At 39.1% G+C, this 18,750-nt stretch overlaps 1 protein-coding gene across 12 annotated transcripts in view; it reads left to right on the forward strand.

The window, feature by feature from the left end:
* The first annotated feature begins 4,568 nt into the window (after positions 1–4,568).
* Positions 4,569–18,750, forward strand: part of mycbp2 (MYC binding protein 2) — a 48,074-nt gene continuing 33,892 nt past the window's right edge. For 5 of the 12 annotated variants that reach the window (XM_072444822.1, XM_072444824.1, XM_072444827.1 and 2 more), the window contains exons 1-29: positions 4,569–4,993; positions 6,101–6,176; positions 7,025–7,240; positions 8,135–8,288; positions 8,437–8,633; positions 9,339–9,581; positions 9,670–9,741; positions 9,822–9,918; positions 9,999–10,072; positions 10,734–10,872; positions 11,261–11,337; positions 11,737–11,941; positions 12,061–12,225; positions 12,298–12,456; positions 12,870–13,074; positions 13,617–13,762; positions 14,194–14,304; positions 14,570–14,674; positions 15,507–15,626; positions 15,709–15,790; positions 15,867–15,984; positions 16,073–16,431; positions 16,522–16,694; positions 17,654–17,779; positions 17,892–18,019; positions 18,091–18,178; positions 18,260–18,398; positions 18,486–18,569; positions 18,648–18,744. In XM_072444822.1, the coding sequence (XP_072300923.1) occupies positions 4,713–4,993; positions 6,101–6,176; positions 7,025–7,240; positions 8,135–8,288; positions 8,437–8,633; positions 9,339–9,581; positions 9,670–9,741; positions 9,822–9,918; positions 9,999–10,072; positions 10,734–10,872; positions 11,261–11,337; positions 11,737–11,941; positions 12,061–12,225; positions 12,298–12,456; positions 12,870–13,074; positions 13,617–13,762; positions 14,194–14,304; positions 14,570–14,674; positions 15,507–15,626; positions 15,709–15,790; positions 15,867–15,984; positions 16,073–16,431; positions 16,522–16,694; positions 17,654–17,779; positions 17,892–18,019; positions 18,091–18,178; positions 18,260–18,398; positions 18,486–18,569; positions 18,648–18,744 (4,236 nt within the window). In that variant the 5' untranslated portion in view covers positions 4,569–4,712. The remainder of the gene's footprint in view (positions 4,994–6,100; positions 6,177–7,024; positions 7,241–8,134; positions 8,289–8,436; positions 8,634–9,338; positions 9,582–9,669; positions 9,742–9,821; positions 9,919–9,998; positions 10,073–10,733; positions 10,873–11,260; positions 11,338–11,736; positions 11,942–12,060; positions 12,226–12,297; positions 12,457–12,869; positions 13,075–13,616; positions 13,763–14,193; positions 14,305–14,569; positions 14,675–15,506; positions 15,627–15,708; positions 15,791–15,866; positions 15,985–16,072; positions 16,432–16,521; positions 16,695–17,653; positions 17,780–17,891; positions 18,020–18,090; positions 18,179–18,259; positions 18,399–18,485; positions 18,570–18,647; positions 18,745–18,750) is intronic. The other 7 variants (XM_072444830.1, XM_072444831.1, XM_072444834.1 and 4 more) reach the window with 5 other exon arrangements.

Here is an 18,750-nt window from a genome sequence, read left to right on the forward strand (position 1 = left end):
ATGTCCTAATTTGTGAATCTTTTTATTCACTGACAATGGCAATATACCCTTTTCTGATTCTGATTCTAATTTTTCAGAGTGGTCGTAGAAATAGATAGATAATCAATTTACAAGGAATGTTGTTCTATTGCATTAAAATCCTCAATCTATAAGGAATAAAATAGCTTTAAAAATATCCTAAGCAGAGCTTGTACAATTTGGGAGTGTCTGAGACAGACTGGTCAAAGGTATGAAAGGTGCATAGCACACTGAGGTGAGGCTGAGTGACAGATTATTATGATGGGCAAACCTTTCAATGGCATGACAGCATGAAGGAATGCTGCATGCTACATGAACAAATGAAGGTTATCTTATTTTATCTTATCTTGATATGATTTATTTTAAGACTCAAAACTTTGTGTTTGGCCTTGATGTAACCTTGTATCTGATTCAAAATTCTACAACCATCATAAGAAAAGTGGAGTTGGGGTTTACCTTGTCTGTAAAATTACTTTATTTCAGTTGCTATACTAGTGTGACCAAGAATATGAAAATGTTCTGGGTAATGTTGTGCCGGCCGACAGGTTCCTGAGCAGGCTTTGTTGGCAGATGACAGCCATTTGGAGGAAGTGGAAAATCCCTGGGTAAAATCTGTCCATACGACTTGGAAAGAACTAATCAAAACATATAAACTAAACAAAGATGTTACATTCGTAAGCTGGATGGCTTATGATAAGGTTTTGCACCAAACAGCACCAACCTGAGCTTTGGTCTAACAGAAGGTATACATTTTTCTTCCAGATTGTAAAAGAAAATCTAATGAAAAGCTTTACTATGTGTTCTGCCAACATACACCCAGTATGTTCCCTACCCCACCTGAGAAAAGAAAACACTGGACTTGTTCTTTGCCAGAGTCGGCTCTACCTCCTGAGGAGACTCAGGTCTTTTGGAGTGACAGGGCCACTCCTGAAGACCTTCTACGACTCTGTGGTGGCATCGGCCCTCCTGTATGGTGTGGCCTGCTGGAGCAGCAGCATCACAGAGAGGGAGAGGAAGAGACTGGACAGAGTCATCAAGAAGTCCAGCTCCGTCCTGGGCTGTGCTCTGGACTCGGTGCAGGAGGTGGGGGACAGGAGGGTCCTGGCTAGATTCACATCTATGCTGGACCATGAGTGTCACCCCCTGCAGGACACTCTGTCCACTCTGGAGAGCAGCTTCAGTGACAGACTGATCCACCCTCGATGTGCGAAGGAAAGGTTCCGTAGGTCTTTCCTTCCTGCTGCTGTCAGACTTTATAACAAAAACTGTTAGTACTGAACACTCGCAATACTGACCTAACCTAATACTGATGTGCAATTCTGTCATATGTGCAATTGCTGTTGGAATTCATGTGCAATTCATGTGCAATTACTGTGAAATTCATGTGCAATCTATGTGCTGTCGTGACACATATTCATGTGCAATTACTGTCGGGATCACATGCAATGGTATTTATTTATTTATTTATTTGTCTATGGGAGTTTTTATTTATTTATAGGAGATCTTCTACTGAAAGTGTTTTTCAGACTTCCTATAAGTGATCTGTTCTTCTGTATCTACCTCTGTATCTACCTGCGTTGCACCAATGAAATTTCCCCATGTGGGACAATAAAGGAATATCTTATCTTATCTTATCTTATCTTATCTTATCTTGCCAACACCAAGTACCCCCAGTAACCCCAGTTTGTGAGAGCCCGGGACTGTGTGTCTGAGACTCGGACCGGCCAACACCATGTCAAAGTGCTCACAATACACATGGAGATGCTAAATGTTGAAGAATTTGTAGTTGCCTGCAGGCCCAGCATTATCATGTGTACTGGGACTGTCCTCTTGCTCAAGAATAACAAGGCACTGCAGACATCACATCATCATCCCTCTCAATTTCAGAACTATGTATTTGGGCCTCAAACTCCTGCAATAGGCAAAAAAAAATAATATCTTTGGAGTATACTTCTGGCAGCAGAGACATTTATTTTATTGTAATGTAACATGCGGCGAATTAATTATAAAATTGGAAAATATATTTGAAAAATATTACATTATAATTTTACAAGCCATTTGTAAAATCAAATGAACAGTGAGGAAAAATAAGAAATCTTACTGCTGCATATTGCGTTAAAGTCTATGACAGGTTCTCCTGTTTTTCTAATTATGACTTACCGGTAATTTGGAAGGATAGAACCTGTGGTAATTTTATCATAGCTTTACTTTTGTTAAGTTGTGAAGACATTTGAAAAAATAAGAGTTTAAAATAACAGGAAGTAGTGCTGAGGTCTAAAACGGAATCCCTCTGTGATGTCATCAATATGCAACATGCCATTTAAAACACAGACAATTTACAGTTAATACAGATAGTTTAAACGATAATTCAACCAAATACAGCTGTTATATGGTATTATTGTTTGTCAAATGATTGTGTCATTTATATGGATTTTGGCTCTTGTTTTCAGTATGGTTGCGAGGGAACAGTTGTGGAATTACCTCTCCCTATGTCATAATTTGCTGCCCATGTCCAACCAGCAAGTACAATTATACATTTTACATAAATGGTCCAACTGGGGACAAATCAGCAAAATGTTTAGTAAAATCTGAACTTTAACAGCTTTCACAACGTTTTAGACGTCGTATAGACTTTAAGTTCATCTAGCAGAGGCATTGTGATGCTCCTCCACCTTTAGTCTATGAGTATTACTAAGGTGAGGTCAAATAGACCAATGAATAGTCAACAATTCATGTCAGTGCTTCAGTACGTCAGGGCTACTCTGCTCTGTAGACTGTATTTGTTCAAGAACAGTGGTGCTGAAACTTTTGACTTTTGTCTAGGCTACCATCTTGCAAGTTGGCCCTTAAATAAAACCAAACCATTTCAAGAATAAGAAGAGATTGGACAGAGATAGATTTTCCTAGTCCACTTTACCTGTCCTATAATCATGTGCGCCAAATTCTTCTGTTCAGAGTCACCTGTCAACACTGCTGACGTTCTAGATTTTAATCGTCCCTTATAAGAGAGTGTTATGAAATTGGGTGATTCACTGTTTTGAAAATAATGATAATAATCTCTCTCTCTCTCTCTCTCTCTCTCTCTCTCTCTCTCTCTCTCTCTCTCTCTCTCTCTCTCTCTCTCTCTCTCTCTCTCTCTATATATATATATATATATATATATATATATATAATGTAGATATGCCCATTAATTAGAAATGTATTAAACATACCCCAGGTCAAACATCTGCAACCTGACAGTTAAACAGCAGAATCTACTATAGAATTCTGACTCTAGGTTTGAACTTGGGTGCATGGATTGGATTGTGTGTGTGTGTGTGTGTGTGTGTGTGTGTGTGTGTGTGCGTGTGTGTTTTTTAAGATGAAAAGTTCAACTACCTTATTCACAGTCTCCTTGTTGCAGTTGAAGCTTATACCAGGTATAAACCTAAATTAAGAATTAACCAATTTATACCTGTAAGCATGCATTGGCCAATAACATAATTGCCTATCTAAATAGGTCCTAATCAAGCCAAGACAAAATAAAAACCCTTAGGGCTATTTGTCCAAGACGACATGTCCTTGAGTAAATGCATTGATCGGGATCCGGCTTAATACCTTGTGCTTGGACTTTTTCTTGAAATATTCCATTTTGTCCACCATCTAATAAAAGGGAACTCTCAAGCTGCTTGATATGCTGTACCTGAAAATAAAGCTGTAATCCACTTATTTCCAGTCAAATCAATAATTCTGGGAAGCATCAGGGTCAGTTTGTACTCCAAACCCACAAATAAAATTTAAAATGTATAGGAGTTTTAAATGGATTACGCCTGGACGTTTTTGCTTTATTATTACATTCATATATTTAACAAAGGAAGTCTAAGCGGGATTTAAAATCTGAATTCCTCTGTGCAGCGCTTGTATCTACAAATACTTGAGAGAGACCAATTTCAGAGACCAAAACTCCAGAGTCTCAGCTTCACAAAGGCTCCAGCCAATTGTTTGTACAGGAACACATTCAGTTTTAAATGGGGCTAATTTTTTCAGGCGTTTTTGGAAAAATAGGCCCCAAGAAAAAGGGGTTAAAATGTTGCCATATTGAAGGGAGCAGGAACGATAGGCTACAATTTATAGGAATAAGACTGGGTCCATGTTGTTGCTGTTGTTTTAAATAGCGTGCCGTGTTATTGTGTGTTCCATTTATGTACAACAGTCCATGTGTCATTTGATCAGAAAAGAGAGAATGGTTTAATAAGCGGCAAAGCAGTTTTGTCATATGAAAATATCCGGGCATGCTAACGACGCAAGACTCTGCTTGGGAGGGGAGGGATGATGGAGCTAAGATGGCAGCCCGACTGAGGGTGCTGCCTCTCCGGGCTCAAGAGAAATTCAGGGGACAGATCCATCTAACTCACGATGAGAGACTTAATGTTTATGTATGTGTTTGCTATTTTTGCTAGCATCGGTGTGCTGACTTGAAAAGGATACTGAACGAGGATTGGAGCGTGCGCTTGGAAGAATCGCTGGACTGTAGCTGCACCACTGGCAGCAATTTGCGCTTTCAATAACAGCACCGTCTGTGTTTTTGGGACATTATTGCTCTGAGGAATGACCAAATGATGGGACGCTGATGGATTTAAGGACGGCGGTTTATCTGTGATGGCCCGATCCAGCCAGGCTGACGTTTTGTGATATATGCAGAGTTCTCCAAAACGATGATGTGTGCCGCTGCGGCAGCGGCCGCCGCCGGTGGAGGAGGTGGTGTCCTCCCCTCATCCTCGCCCTCGATGGCGCTGGGTGTCCGGGTTATTTCTGCTGTTGGAGCCGACTTCTCCTCCATCGGTTCTGGAATGGGGTCTTGCCCAGTTCAGGGACCCCAGTCAGACTGTCGGACTCGGTACCAGCTTTTACTCTCAGGGCGAGCTTTAGCTGAAAGGTATAGGAGGATTTATACCACTGCTATCAGCGATAAAGAGCAAGGGATAAATCAAGGAAGGTGGGTGGCTCGCGTTCTTCTCATTCTTAATTTTATAAACAGTAGCTGTGCTGTTTTGAATTGCTAACAAAGCTAATGAGTGCTAGCTATCATAACCGCTCAGCTGTGATGTTTTTAGAGCATCGCACACTGCACAAATACCTTCTGCTGTTTCTCCACTATTCTTTGATTGACATAATAGGGATGAGTTAATGTTATAAGTGAACATTTCATGGGATGCAGCCCCCCGGTGCAGGGTGTAGGGGTCAGATTGCTGAGTAGCATTTTGCCTAACTGACTTCCTTAGCTCTTGTCAGTCAGTCACGCTAATACTGTTGCAGAAGAAAAACGAAAATAAGCGGTCACTGCATGTCTTTTTCCAAATGATCTTTATTTAATCGATCATAATTGGCATTGCAATTTAATTAGTATAAATACACTGATTGTTTACACCCAACAAGCTAGCTAGCGCTGTCATTTAATGCTAGTAGTTACTCTGACGTTAGCTAGCAGTTAAGCTAACCTAGCTCAGCACCTACAGACAAACGTCCAGCTCAGACATGCCTCTAGTATTAGCTAAACATTATCTTGCATTAGCAGATTAACCACATTTGCCTATGTAGGCCCAATTGCTTTTCAATTATGAAATGGACTGGGCTACGTCCACACCGAAATGCACATTTAAACACTGTTTTTTGTATTATGTGGATGATTTGCATGAGTCATTATAAAAGCAATCACACATAAAGAGGGATAAAACACATTCGAACAGAGATGTTGTTGACTGTTTGGGGCGATCAGTCGATTAACTCATTGAGCTGACGTCACTCTGTCAGGCTTGTCCTTTCGTTTGTAGTTTTAATACTTTGTAGAAAATGTTTCAAAGGTTGTCATGTCTTTTTAAATCGAGTTTTGAATTTGACTGCCATCCGGATGTCATTTTCAATCTTGCCCTTTGTTGTTGTTGACTCGAAGTGTGTTTGCATTAAATTCAAACGGACTGACTGTGTTTTTAACCTGGATGAACTGGATGCTTTCAAAAGGCCAATTTGTTATGACGTATTATACATGTCAAAATAAATGAATGAGCGCGTTTTTAATTATTGTTGTTATCTTGTTTGTATCCAGGGGAAAGAAAGCTTTGAGTAAAAAGAAACTTAAAAGACGTCAGAAGGTCAAATCAAAAGTCAAATCCAGAACAAAGGTAAGAAGTGTTTCTTTAATTCATCTAACGGTTTACTGATTCTTAAAGTACTGATTTTGATATTAGTAATATAATTATGCAAATTAGGGAAAAGCTAATTCTAATTTTACCGAGTGAAAGTGAAATGTTTAGGTTTAGGAGTGGTTGAAGGGCCAGAATGCCAGAGAAGGCTGAAGTACAGCGATGGGCAACTGTGAGACACATGGGAGTGGCTCTGACTTGTGCATGATGTCCTGTTGCCGAGCGACCTTATGTATTCTCGTTTCCAAAGCAACCATTGCTTGCCTCCATCTCGTTCATTGAAAGAGGCAGTCTCTATGAGATGCTGTAGTGTAGTCGTTTGTTTGGACACAAGATAATTGTTTATCTCCTGCACTGATGTGGTTTTAAAACATGCCAAGAAACAACAGAAACAACACTTTAAGAAAGACATTTTTTAATTCAAGCCTTTTTGTGTTTTGAATTAATCAAGCCTAAGTATTGAATACAGAGGAGAACTGTCCATTGATTCCTCAGATGGGTTTATTCTAAATGCTCTTTAGATTCTGACTGTGGAATAGACCTTTTGTTTACTCAAATAGTTTCAATAGATGCAACTTATAAGCAGCAAGAAACTTCAGACTGAACCAAGAATAGATGACATTACCCTCTGTCATTTATGGAATACAATGCCAAAATGCAACAAAGTAGAAAATCAATCAATACTGCTCCTAGATGGTCCTTCGGAACACATGCATATTTGGAGCGTACATACTTTATGCAAACTGCAAATCAATATATTTGACAGTCATTTGTGAAAACATCTTATCGTATTGTACAAACAATATGTTTTCTTCATTATAATCTAGGCTGAGAGTCTAGATGGAGCCCTGTTTGTGCCAGACATCAAACTTCACAGCAACCCTTCTGCATTCAATGTCTACTGCAATGTGCGGCACTGTGTGCTGGACTGGCAGCAGAGAGAGGCTTCCCTAACATTGGCTTCCAGGAGCTCGGTACAGAGCGGTGACTCTGACAGTGAAGAGGAAGAAGAATACCGTGAGCCAGCATTCAAGCTACCAAAAGTAAGTGAGAACTATAATATCAGCTAAGATAGTACCTGTCTACCCTTTTACTCAAAGTAATGCATGTAGGGTTGAAACTAAGGATTTTGCCAATTGATTATCTGTTGTCTAGCGTTTATTCTTTTGATTAATTGATTCGTTGTTTGGACCATAAAAGGCCAAACAACGATTTTTATGAAATTTTACCTAGATGAATCTAAAGTGAAGACACTTGATGATGTCCTAATGAATGATGTTCAAAAACAAAAAAGGGTTTTCATCCAAAACTGAAAATATGAGAAAAAAAGAGTTGCAGGTAGAAATATTATTAAATATTATTTTGGTCCAGTCCTTTATTCTGCATCACCCATTTCCTCGTGATGGCTTTCTTTCTCAAAAGTATCTTCCAAAGTCATGTTGATGTAAATAAAAATTTGAAGTGCGTTATTGATCTCAGTTCAATATTTATGAATAAAAGGGCTGCCACAAAAAACATGGTAATGATGCGCTACTTGACAACCATACTTTCTCCAGTAACTAGTACATCCCCTTGAATAGTGTGTGTGTGTGGCCTTTTAAACTGCAATGGAGCACTCGTGAGCGCTTTTTGTCAAGTGTTTTGAGCTCTTAAAAGGGTGACAATTAACCTTGCCATCCAGATAAATTCTTGCAATATTCGTTTCACAAACTCAAACGCTAAATGTGTAGAACTCAGAGTGATACACGTGTCAATCTGGCGTGATACACGGTTTGGTGACTAGCTAAATATGCAAGATTACTAAATATGTGAATTAAACAAAACACAATTCCAGTTATGATTTTAATGAGGAAGTATGTTTTAAAGCAGTTTATTAGTTTGTTATTGTATGCGCCCTTGCATTTCTGAAATCAATCAATGTTTTCTGTCTTTTATAGATCATTGGTATCGGACTTTGCGGTGTGTTTGAGCTAATAAAGGAGACCCGTTTCTCTCACCCTTCACTTTGTTTGCGTAGCCTACAGGCGTTGTTGGATATGCTGCAAGGACAACAGCCAGAGGGCTTTCAAACTGAGCCCCCTGATGTGTTAGGTACGACATGGACTCCATAAGTAAAAACTATACTGTACTCAAATGGTGTTGTGTTAATTGCACAGTGCACATATGTATATAGTTGACTCTTCCAAGTACAAATGTATTTCAAATAACCCAAATATGTGCAATTTCTATGCATTTTTAGATTCTTTATTCCAGTTGTTGCTGGAGACCACTGTACGGAGCACAGGGCCCAATGACCCAACCGGTCAGGCTATCACTGCTTTGTCATGTGCCTGCCTCTTCAGTCTGGTGGTGTCCTGGGGAGACACTGGAAAGATCCTCCAGGCTGTGTCTGCAATTCTTACAAACAATGGAAGCCATGCCTGTCAGACCATACAGGTAGTTTTCTTTTCCCATTATCCATTTATTACTGATGAACTAACACTTCATCATAGTGTAATGTGTTTTATGTCACTATATGTCAGTTCCGAAATTGTCTCTCCACAAGTTGGGGAGGCGTGGCCCCAGCAGCAATTCTTGTTAGCGATTATTTGTCATGGCACTCATCATGTCTGTGCGGTCAGTGTGATTCTGAGACTCTGAGGTTCCCACAACTTTACCAACCAATCAGAGCAACCGTACAGTGCTATGCTCCGTTGCCCAGTGGCGACTCTTAAACTTTAGAAATAGCACGAACAAAACAAACATTATTCATCAACGCTACAGTGACTGTAACAAGCTCCATACCTCCAGTGAATATAGCACGCTCCTGTGTCCTTTCTTTTCTTATTTTTGTTGTTTTTCTGTCAAAATAAGAGTGCATGGGAAGGAATTTCATGCTCGCCCCAAAATCCTTGTGTATTCGTTTTCATTACACAGCCTGTTCGATTACATGACACTTGTGCTCTCCTCCACTTTCTTTCCCGAAACTGTTAAGTGTGTGGTGTGCGCTTTGTGTGTGAAAAATTATCGGATCAAAATTTCCTCATGTTCTGTGGTCTGCAAACATTGTCACGTCCTAAAATCACATATGATTTTAAAATCCTCTTGTGTGCAACCAGCTTAACATGTCTCGTAATTTCAGTGCCTTTTCTGCTTTGGTAGGTGCCCACTATTTTGAATGCATTACAGAGAAGTGTGCAGGCTGTGCTGGTGGGAAAGATTCAGATTCAAGATTGGTTTAGTAATGGTATCAAACGTGCAGCCCTGATGAACAAATGGGTCCTAAAGGAGGTCCCCATAGATGAAGATGAGCGATGTCTTCTTCAGACTGATGGATCCTTTTTGTATTTGCTCTGCAAAGATGGCCTTTACAAAGTTGGTTCTGGCTACAGTGGGACTGTCAGGGTATGTATCACAGATTGCTACAATAGTTTATATGTTTAAAATGTTCTCGGCTAATTTACTTTATTCGTCTCTTGGGACAATCTTTCAGGGGCATGTGTACAACTCCACATCTCGCATTCGAAATCGCAAGGAGAAAAGATCATGGTTGGGTTTTGCTCAGGTGGTGTATCTTTTAATTTAGTTGACAAACACACTCGTTTGGCAGTACACAAGAAACTGAGATGTCATCTTTCTCCATAGGGGTTCTTGTTATACCGTGATACTAGTAACCACAGTATGTCAGCGCTGAAGATCAACCCTGAGACACTGGAACATGAGGGGGCTGTCTCTATGCCAGGTAATGAAATGTTTTGTTTTTAATGTTATGGGATAATTTAACATAGATAATTATATAAAGGCATTTTCTTCTTTTTAAAGGACAACATTCAGATGGACAGAACATCATCTTTACTGATGGAGAATACATCAACCAAATTGCAGCCTGCAAAGATGTATGTCATGTATTTTGCACCTTCTAAATCTTAACTCAACTAGGCATGTTTGTAATATGCATGTAGAGATAGATGTAGTAATTTTAATACAATCTATATTTCTTTCATAAGACTGCAGCATAGCTTGACTACCACGGGTACGTCATATAACTGACAGACTATTAAAAAAACTATATGAATATGTATAAAATTCGTGACCATTTTAATTTCTAGGGGCATTAAGACCTATAATCACTCCCAAGAAGATTAAGATTAGTTGCGTCATATACCCACCATGTATCTGGTTATGTGGCATCGCAGTAATGGCACTGGCACTGGCACCACACGCAGCTATTCTACAGAGAATCTAATCTTGTAAGAAGCTATCTGTATAAGCACGATGCAGTATAAATGGGGGAGGGGACTGTAACTACTATTGTAACCAGCATGGCACTGTGTATTATGTAATCAAACAACTGCCTTTTGGTCATTTGAGTGGCAACATTTTTCGGGCCAAATATGCAGTGTTTTATCATTAATAAATTGTAAAGCTATTTGAGACTGCTGTAAGATTGTAGCAATGCTCATCACATTTTAGATTTACTGTGTTTTTGTAGATTTAATGCTGGACCTATCTTCTTATTTGCCACTAAATTATTTACTGTCTGTCTTTGGTCTACAGGATGGTTTTGTGGTTCGGATCTATACAATGAGCTTAGACCCAGCGCTGCAGCAAGAACTACAACTCAAGCTTGCAAGAAAATGCCTGCATGCTTGTGGAATATCACTTTTTGACCTGGAGAAAGATTTGCACATCATCAGTAAGTACAGTAATAATTCTTATGCCATGGCTTTTGAGAAATATTTATTTTGTTGGGCTGATTGGGCCGGTTATTGAAAACAACAAATTTATTTGTCGACTAATCCATTATCTAGACTGTACCCAGACTTAAAATATGTATATGTTGAAGAAAGAGGTGTCATGACTCAAGAAAGCAACAATTAAACCATAATAACACAGGAAACATTTAGTGTTTCTGAAGAAAAAAACAACAACACTATTTTTCTCTCTAAATCATCAACGAAATCTTGAGCATTTCACAATCTAAACAACTAATTCATGAATCAAAATAATTATTGCCACTGTTAATTGATGAGCGAAGTTGCCGCCCTAGAAATTTGGTTTGTTAAAGAGTATCTCTGTCTCAGGCACAGGCTTTGATGAAGAGGCAGCACTTATTGGAGCTGGCAGGGAGTTTGCGCTCATGAAAACGGCCTCTGGAAAGGTGAGTTTTTCAATTAGCGGTGTTGCTAAAAAGTGAGTGTGTGTGATTTATTATTTTCTCACACTTTGTTGGAAATGACAACAAATGCAAAAATAATCACAACTATTTTGGTGACTTGGGTGTGTAGTGGGTGTCGTCTCATGCTGGAGGTGTGGTGCACTGTGCCTCTTTAGTAGATAGCAGTCAAGAGTAGCTGCTTGTGTCTGTAAATGTCTACCAGAACAATACACATTGATATATTACCTACTACTAAAATGTGTTTTCAAAATTCTAAATTTAACCATTTGTAAATGACTTATTATATAGTGTATGTATATTTTCCTTATTAAAACGTTTTATAAGGATGTGCAGAAGTTAAGACACAAGTTGAATTCCCTTGTATTTATTTTTTTCCCTCAGATATACTATACAGGAAAATATCAGAGCCTTGGCATCAAGCAAGGTGGACCCTCTGCAGGGAAGTGGGTGGAACTACCAGTGACCAAATCTCCAAAAATTGCTCAATTTTCAGTCGGACATGACGGCTCTCATGCACTGCTTGTGGCCGAAGATGGAAGTGTATTTTTTACAGGCTCTGCCAGTAAAGGAGAAGATGGAGAATCCAGTAAGGAAAAACTAAAAATAACAATTGAGCTATCACCAATAGCAGGATGCCAGCTTTTTGAGAAAGAATAACTACACTAATGGAAGATAATGTACACTGTATTTTATTTTTTTTCATAGCTAAAAGTCGCAGACAACCTAAGCCCTACAAACCTAAGAAGATGATCAAATTGGAAACAAAAACGGCCATCTACACAGCTTGCAACAATGGCAGCAGCAGCATTGTTACAAAGGATGGCGAACTCTACATGTTTGGGAAAGATGCCATTTACAGTGACAGCACATGTAAGTCACTTTATATTATTACACATTAAACTAAGGTCCGACATTTATTTGAATTCTTTTTCCTTAAATCAGGCCAGGTTACGGACCTGAAGGGCCATTTTGTAACTCAGGTTGCTATGGGGAAGGCCCACACCTGTGTGTTGACCAAAAGTGGCGAGGTGTGGACGTTTGGTGTCAACAACAAGGGTCAGTGTGGGAGAGACACTGGAGCTATAAGCCAAGCAGGGAAAGGTGAGTCCCAGAGATTTTTAATTACATTTTAATAATAAAAAAACACAAGAACTTATAGTGCTGATAATATTAAGCAGTTATTTAATACATTTAATTTATTTGATTTGATTTATACAGGGTAGAACTCAATGAAAGAAACTCTTACACATAAAACAAATGGAACAGAATATCTAGCTGAAATGGCAATGGAAGTTAAACAAAATAAAACATATTCATAAAGATGCACTATGTGGAATAAAAAACATTAAGAGACTCATTAAAAACAAAAGCACTGGCACTGTGGACATTCTTCCTTTTTAAAAAGTGCTTTGTGTTCATTAAAATATATAAATTCATTTTTGTGTGTGTGTGTTTTATTAATTGATAATTCAACTATGCTTATTTTTGTTGTCTACTCACACTGTCTGTATTAGCATTCGGTGTGGAGAGCATGGCTACAGCAATGGATGAAGACCTGGAGGATGAAATAGAGGAGAAAGAAGAAAAAAGTATGATGTGCCAGCCAGGGATGCATAAATGGAAACTGGATCAGTGCATGGTATGCACAGTGTGTGGCGACTGTACAGGCTATGGTGCAAGCTGTGTCAGTAGTGGGCGTCCTGACAGAGTACCTGGAGGGTAAGCGGGAATAAACTATTAATTTTAATACACTGAACAAAAATGTCCTTGCGTCACTTTCTTCCATTTTCCACTAGATACAAAGATATAAAACGTTTTCCATTTACAAAAAGATTTATTGGGTATTTCTCTCAAGTATTGTTCACCAATCTGTCAAAATTGTAGAAAAAGATTCAGTTGTGGTGTCATCTATTTTTTTTTTTTCAGTCATTCTCAATCTGCGGGTCACTTCTGGATGAATGAGGGATTATACCGACTTCAATCTGTCAAAATGTGTGTTAGCATCTTGATATGGCACACCTGTGAGGTGGTATGGATTATCCCACAGATATTTAGTCAGATTGGTGAACAGTATTTTATTGAAATTGATCTTTAGTGTTTATAGAAAAGGTTTTATTTGTTTGAATTCAGATCATGAGATACAGGAGCAGAAGTGTTTACATTTTGGATCAGTGTACATTGCTGATTGTAATCCATAGTATTATTTCCTTGCTTCAACAATATTGTGTATGTTGCAAAAACTAAATAATTTAACCCCCCAGGATCTGTGGCTGTGGATCTGGGGAGTCTGGCTGCTCAGTATGTGGCTGCTGTAAAGCTTGTGCCAGAGAATTGGACGGTCAGGAAGCAAGACAGAGGGGCATTTTTGATGCAGTGAAGGAAATGATTCCCCTTGACCTTCTGCTAGGTAAGTCAAGTAACAAGTACTGTTCCACTGCTATTAAATCATACTTACCTATTACATTTGCCTTCACACATTTGACTCAACTATTGAATCTGTGCATGCAGTAAAACCTTATTCAACATCAACACCAACACATTCTTGTCATAATTTCTCATAATCTGAACAAACCGCTCTGCAAAATTACCGTACTATATGTTGCTGTCACCATTGCACCGTTGCACTGTTGCCTTCGCTGCTTTTGTTAAACCATTACTTGCAATCGAATGCAGTAATTACGGCTGTCACTGTTACCTCTTATTTGTGTGTTAAAAATCATAGCTTTTTCATTGCATCATTCCATTATTCATTCAAGTGTATGCTCTGCTCTGTCTTCCCCATTCTCCTTGTCTGCATCTTGTCTGGGCTGCCTGTACCTCGGGTCTCTTGTATTTTAGCTGTGCCTGTCCCTCCCCCTCCAGGAGTTAACATTGAAGAACACATCCAAATCCGACAAGAAGAGAAACGCCAAAGGATCAACCGCCGACATCGATTGGAAGAAGGTCGAGGTATGGATAAGTGTAGCAGTCCTTGATTGGATACGAGTGCATACAGTAATGACCAATGTGATACACCTACACTGCATATAAAGATAGGCAGAATTAGTAGGCGCTTTATTGCTGTGTGAGCTTGGGTGTTGAACTTTGGCGACTTCCCCTTTGCTTGTGTTCATAATTTTTTAGTGTGCGTGTATCGTTGTGGTGTAGTATTATCATGTGTTCTCTCCCATTTGTGTGCATTGTGCATGCATGTGAAAGTTTCTTTCTCCCTCAGGCCCTCTTGTTTTTCCTGGTCCCATTTTTATGAACCAACGTGAGCAGGCCCTAGCCAGAATAAGACCCCTTCAGGCACTAAGGCATAAACGGGACAAGCACAAAGGTACTATGGTCTTCACTAACTCAGTGGGTGCAGAGACACCCCTTTGACTCATCTCCCAATCTGGCTGTCCCGCCCACCTCCTTTCTCTGTCCAAAGGCTGGATTCCTTTTCAGATAATGTAGGAATGGTACCATGCAATAGTGTATTAAAACATGAATTTATTGTGATTATGTCAATTATGAATAATCTACTATGTTGCAAGCTGAAATAGTTTTTTTTTTTTTACGGGTCTATGATGTTCTCATTTCTCTGCATATAACAATTTAGGCTGATACGCTTTCGCTCTAATCACTGACCCTGCCCAATACACATTGGAATGACTTTGAATAGGTGATGAATCGTTTCAAAAACAGTAACTGAAAGTTGAGTTTGTTTTATATATTACTTTATGATCACTTTCACTTTTGTCTGCAGCTGCAACTGTATTTGTGAGTATTTGCCATACAGTACTGTCTTTAGGTTTTATTTCAGAATTGTAATTAAGAATCTGAGCCAGCAGCTTGGTGTTTAATACCAAACTCCTGTGTCTGAACTACGCTTCTGAGTCTGAACTATTTCTTTGCTGATAGAATTTGAGAGAGTCCATTAGAAAGAAAATACAGTTAAAAATATTCAGCTCCGAGGGCACTCACAGCTTCATTATTCCATTATAAAGGCTGTTGACACAAACATTTTCTAATGGTCTTCTTCTCATCTGTTTGTACTTTGGTTGTTCTTTCCTATCTTTTCTGTTCTTCTACCACTCGATTCCTTTTTCCAGAAGTTTGCAGAAACGACAATGGAGTCACTCTCTCCTTATATAGTCAATTTAGCTTAAGTATTTGTCTTACAGATGGGAGCAGTGAACGAGGAGAAAAGGATGCCAGCAAAATCACTACCTACCCTCCAGGAGCTGTGAGATTTGACTGTGAGCTGCGAGCAGTTCAGGTCAGCTGTGGTTTCCACCACTCCGGTAAGTTAAAACTCTGTTGTAAGTTAAGTGTTGTGAGTAAAAAAAAGTCTATTCTAAAATAACTGTTCCCATTCATTTGCAGTGGTTCTTATGGTAAATGGAGACGTCTACACATTTGGTTATGGGCAGCATGGACAGCTTGGCCATGGTGATGTAAACTCCAGGTACATATACTTAGTTCAGTATAAAAATAATTTTGAATCTAACCACATTGCCGTAATAACTATTTATCCACTCTAGAGGATCGCCAACTTTAGTTCAAGCGCTCCCAGGCCCCAGTGTCCAAGTGACAGCAGGCAGTAACCATACTGCCGTTCTTCTAATGGATGGACAAGTCTTTACATTCGGCAGCTTCTCGGTAAAATGTGTTTAGGTGTCTCGTACGTGGCTTCAGCTGTTTGGACAAAGAAAGGGGTATAATTGTCTTTTTTGTTTTTATTGATTAGAAAGGACAGCTTGGCAGACCCATATTAGACATGCCCTACTGGAATGCTAAGCCATCTCCAATGCCTAATATTGGTGCTAAATATGGACGGAAAGCTACCTGGATTGGTGCCAGTGGAGACCAGACCTTTCTGAGGATTGACGAGGCCCTCATTAACTCCCATGTGCTTGCTACTTCAGAAATCTTTGCCAGCAAACATATTATTGGCCTTGTGCCTTCGTCTGTGTCCGAGCCCCCTCCATTCAAATGTTTACTCATCAACAAGATGGATGGTAGCTGTCGTACCTTCAACGACTCTGAGCAAGAGGATCTTCAGGGATTTGGCCTTTGTCTTGACCCGGTCTATGATGTTATTTGGAGGTTTGAAGTCTTTTTTTTACCTATTGTCAGTAGTGGTAGTAGTAGTACTATGGATTCATTTGCATTTGTTTATTGTTTGATCATTTTCAGATTCTTGCCTGCCTCCAGAGAAATGTGGTGTTACAATGCAGTTATAGCTGACGCTAGAATGCCCACAGCTACAAATCTTCAGTCTCGCTGCAGCATTCTTAGCCCGGAGCTTGCACTGCCTTCAGGGTCCCAAGCATCAACCACTCGCTCTCATGCAGCCCTTCATATTCTTGGTAAGAAATTCTTCTTCTTCCAAAAGGAAATGGTACAAGAGTAAAAAAAAAGAACAACACCACCTCCTGTGGTAACAGTTGATCTGGACAACCATAAAACGTCTCATCATATTCTGTCCTATACTAGGCAAAATTCTCTGTCAGTACAATAAGTGAATAGTGAAATGACTATCTAGACAAGGATACTCTTACACAGCGTTGCAAAACAAAATAGTCAACCTAACTGAGCTCAACAGTGATCGCCCACCACCCACCTAGTTTTAAATGTGTTTTTTGAACTGAAAACGGCCGCATTAGGAATATTAATTACCACATGGCTGATTAGCCTTTGGCATGACTTTTTAAAATAGTAATATTATTTTTTTTTTATTATTATTACTATTTTTTTTTTTTTTTTTTTTTTTTTCAAATATCAAAATATGCCAATATTAAACTTAGTTATTCACTTTTTTTTAATTTATTACTTTTTGTCCAACATCTGTTGAAAAAGAAACTATCAAGCTGCTAGGCATGTTAAACGTAAAAATAAATCAACTTGCTCAAGCCAGTTTGTTCTCCAAACCCACAAATAGAAAATTTACCCTAAAATAAAAAACAAAACATAAAACCTTTTTATATGGATTCCACCTGGCCTTTTAACACAAGTTTAGCGTCCGCTTTTAAACGGAATTTCTCAAAACCCAATTCCCAATCTTGTGTCAAGCAGACCATCTGTCCAGACAAAAGAAATTTGACATTCTTTTGTGCATAGCTCGTGACCACTTATAATTGAAATAAATCAGACTTCAGTTGCCAAATCTACAGAGTCTCAGCCTCACAAAGTACTTCAAAAGGTTCAGAAAAAGCTTCAGTTTGAATTGGGGCTAATTTTAGTCCGGCGTTTTAAAAATAGGCCCTTGACTAACAGTTTATATGATTTCTTGCATTATCGTGGTGATGCATATGTTTGTTTTATATAGGCTGCTTGGACACACTGGCTGCAATGCAGGAGCTAAAGATGGGTATTGCAAGTGCAGAGGAAGAGACCCAGGCAGTCATGAAGGTCTACTCCAAGGAAGACTACAGTGTGGTGAACCGCTTTGAAAGTTAGTAGCAACTTTGGGAATAATAAATACAATGACCCAATAGTAATGTTTTGACATTACTTATGGCAGCTATTGCTTTGGGGTAAATTGTATAGTTCTGTATTTGTTTTAGGTCATGGCGGTGGTTGGGGCTATTCTGCCCACTCTGTTGAAGCCATTCGCTTCTGCGCTGATGCAGATATTCTGTTGGGTGGCCTCGGTTTGTTTGGTGGACGAGGAGAATATACTGCCAAAATCAAGGTAACATTTCTGGTGTACTTAGATGCTTGGAGTTAATGAGTTCAATAATAATTTTCTGAATTTTTAAACAGCTTTTTGAATTGGGACCTGATGGAGGTGATCATGAAACAGATGGTGATCTACTTGCTGAGACAGATGTGCTTGCCTATGACTGTGCTGCTAGGTATAGTACATTTCACCAAAACTATAGATGTATCAAGATAAATTGAAACTGATCAACTCACGTTCTGTTAATGTCACCTAGGGAAAAGTATGCCATGATGTTTGATGAACCAGTACTACTTCAACTTGGTTGGTGGTATGTTGCATGGGCTCGAGTGTCTGGCCCCAGCAGTGATTGTGGTTCCCATGGTCAGGCTACTATTACTACTGATGACGGGTAAATTATTATTTCAATGCAACTGCTCAGGTTTTTCTTTCAGATTTTCTATCAGACAGTTTTGTAATATTTTCTTATTGCTTTTAGAGTGGTGTTTCAGTTCAAAAGCTCCAAGAAGTCAAACAACGGTACAGATGTTAATGCTGGTCAAATACCACAACTACTCTACAGGTAACGCATATTCATAGTTTACATGTATATTAATATTTGGCAATGTTCAGCTAATTCATGTATATGTTATAACTCTAGACTTCCGTCAAACGATGGCAATGCTTCTAAAGGAAAACAGCAAACAAGTGAGCCAGTTCATATCCTTAAGCGGTCCTTTGCTCGCACAGTTTCTGTGGTAAGA

This window comes from Eucyclogobius newberryi, unplaced genomic scaffold (genome assembly GCF_026437365.1).
Source record: "Eucyclogobius newberryi isolate DKJ021-1_F unplaced genomic scaffold, fEucNew1.0.hap1 SCAF_14, whole genome shotgun sequence".
Lineage (NCBI taxonomy): Eukaryota > Metazoa > Chordata > Actinopteri > Gobiiformes > Gobiidae > Eucyclogobius > Eucyclogobius newberryi.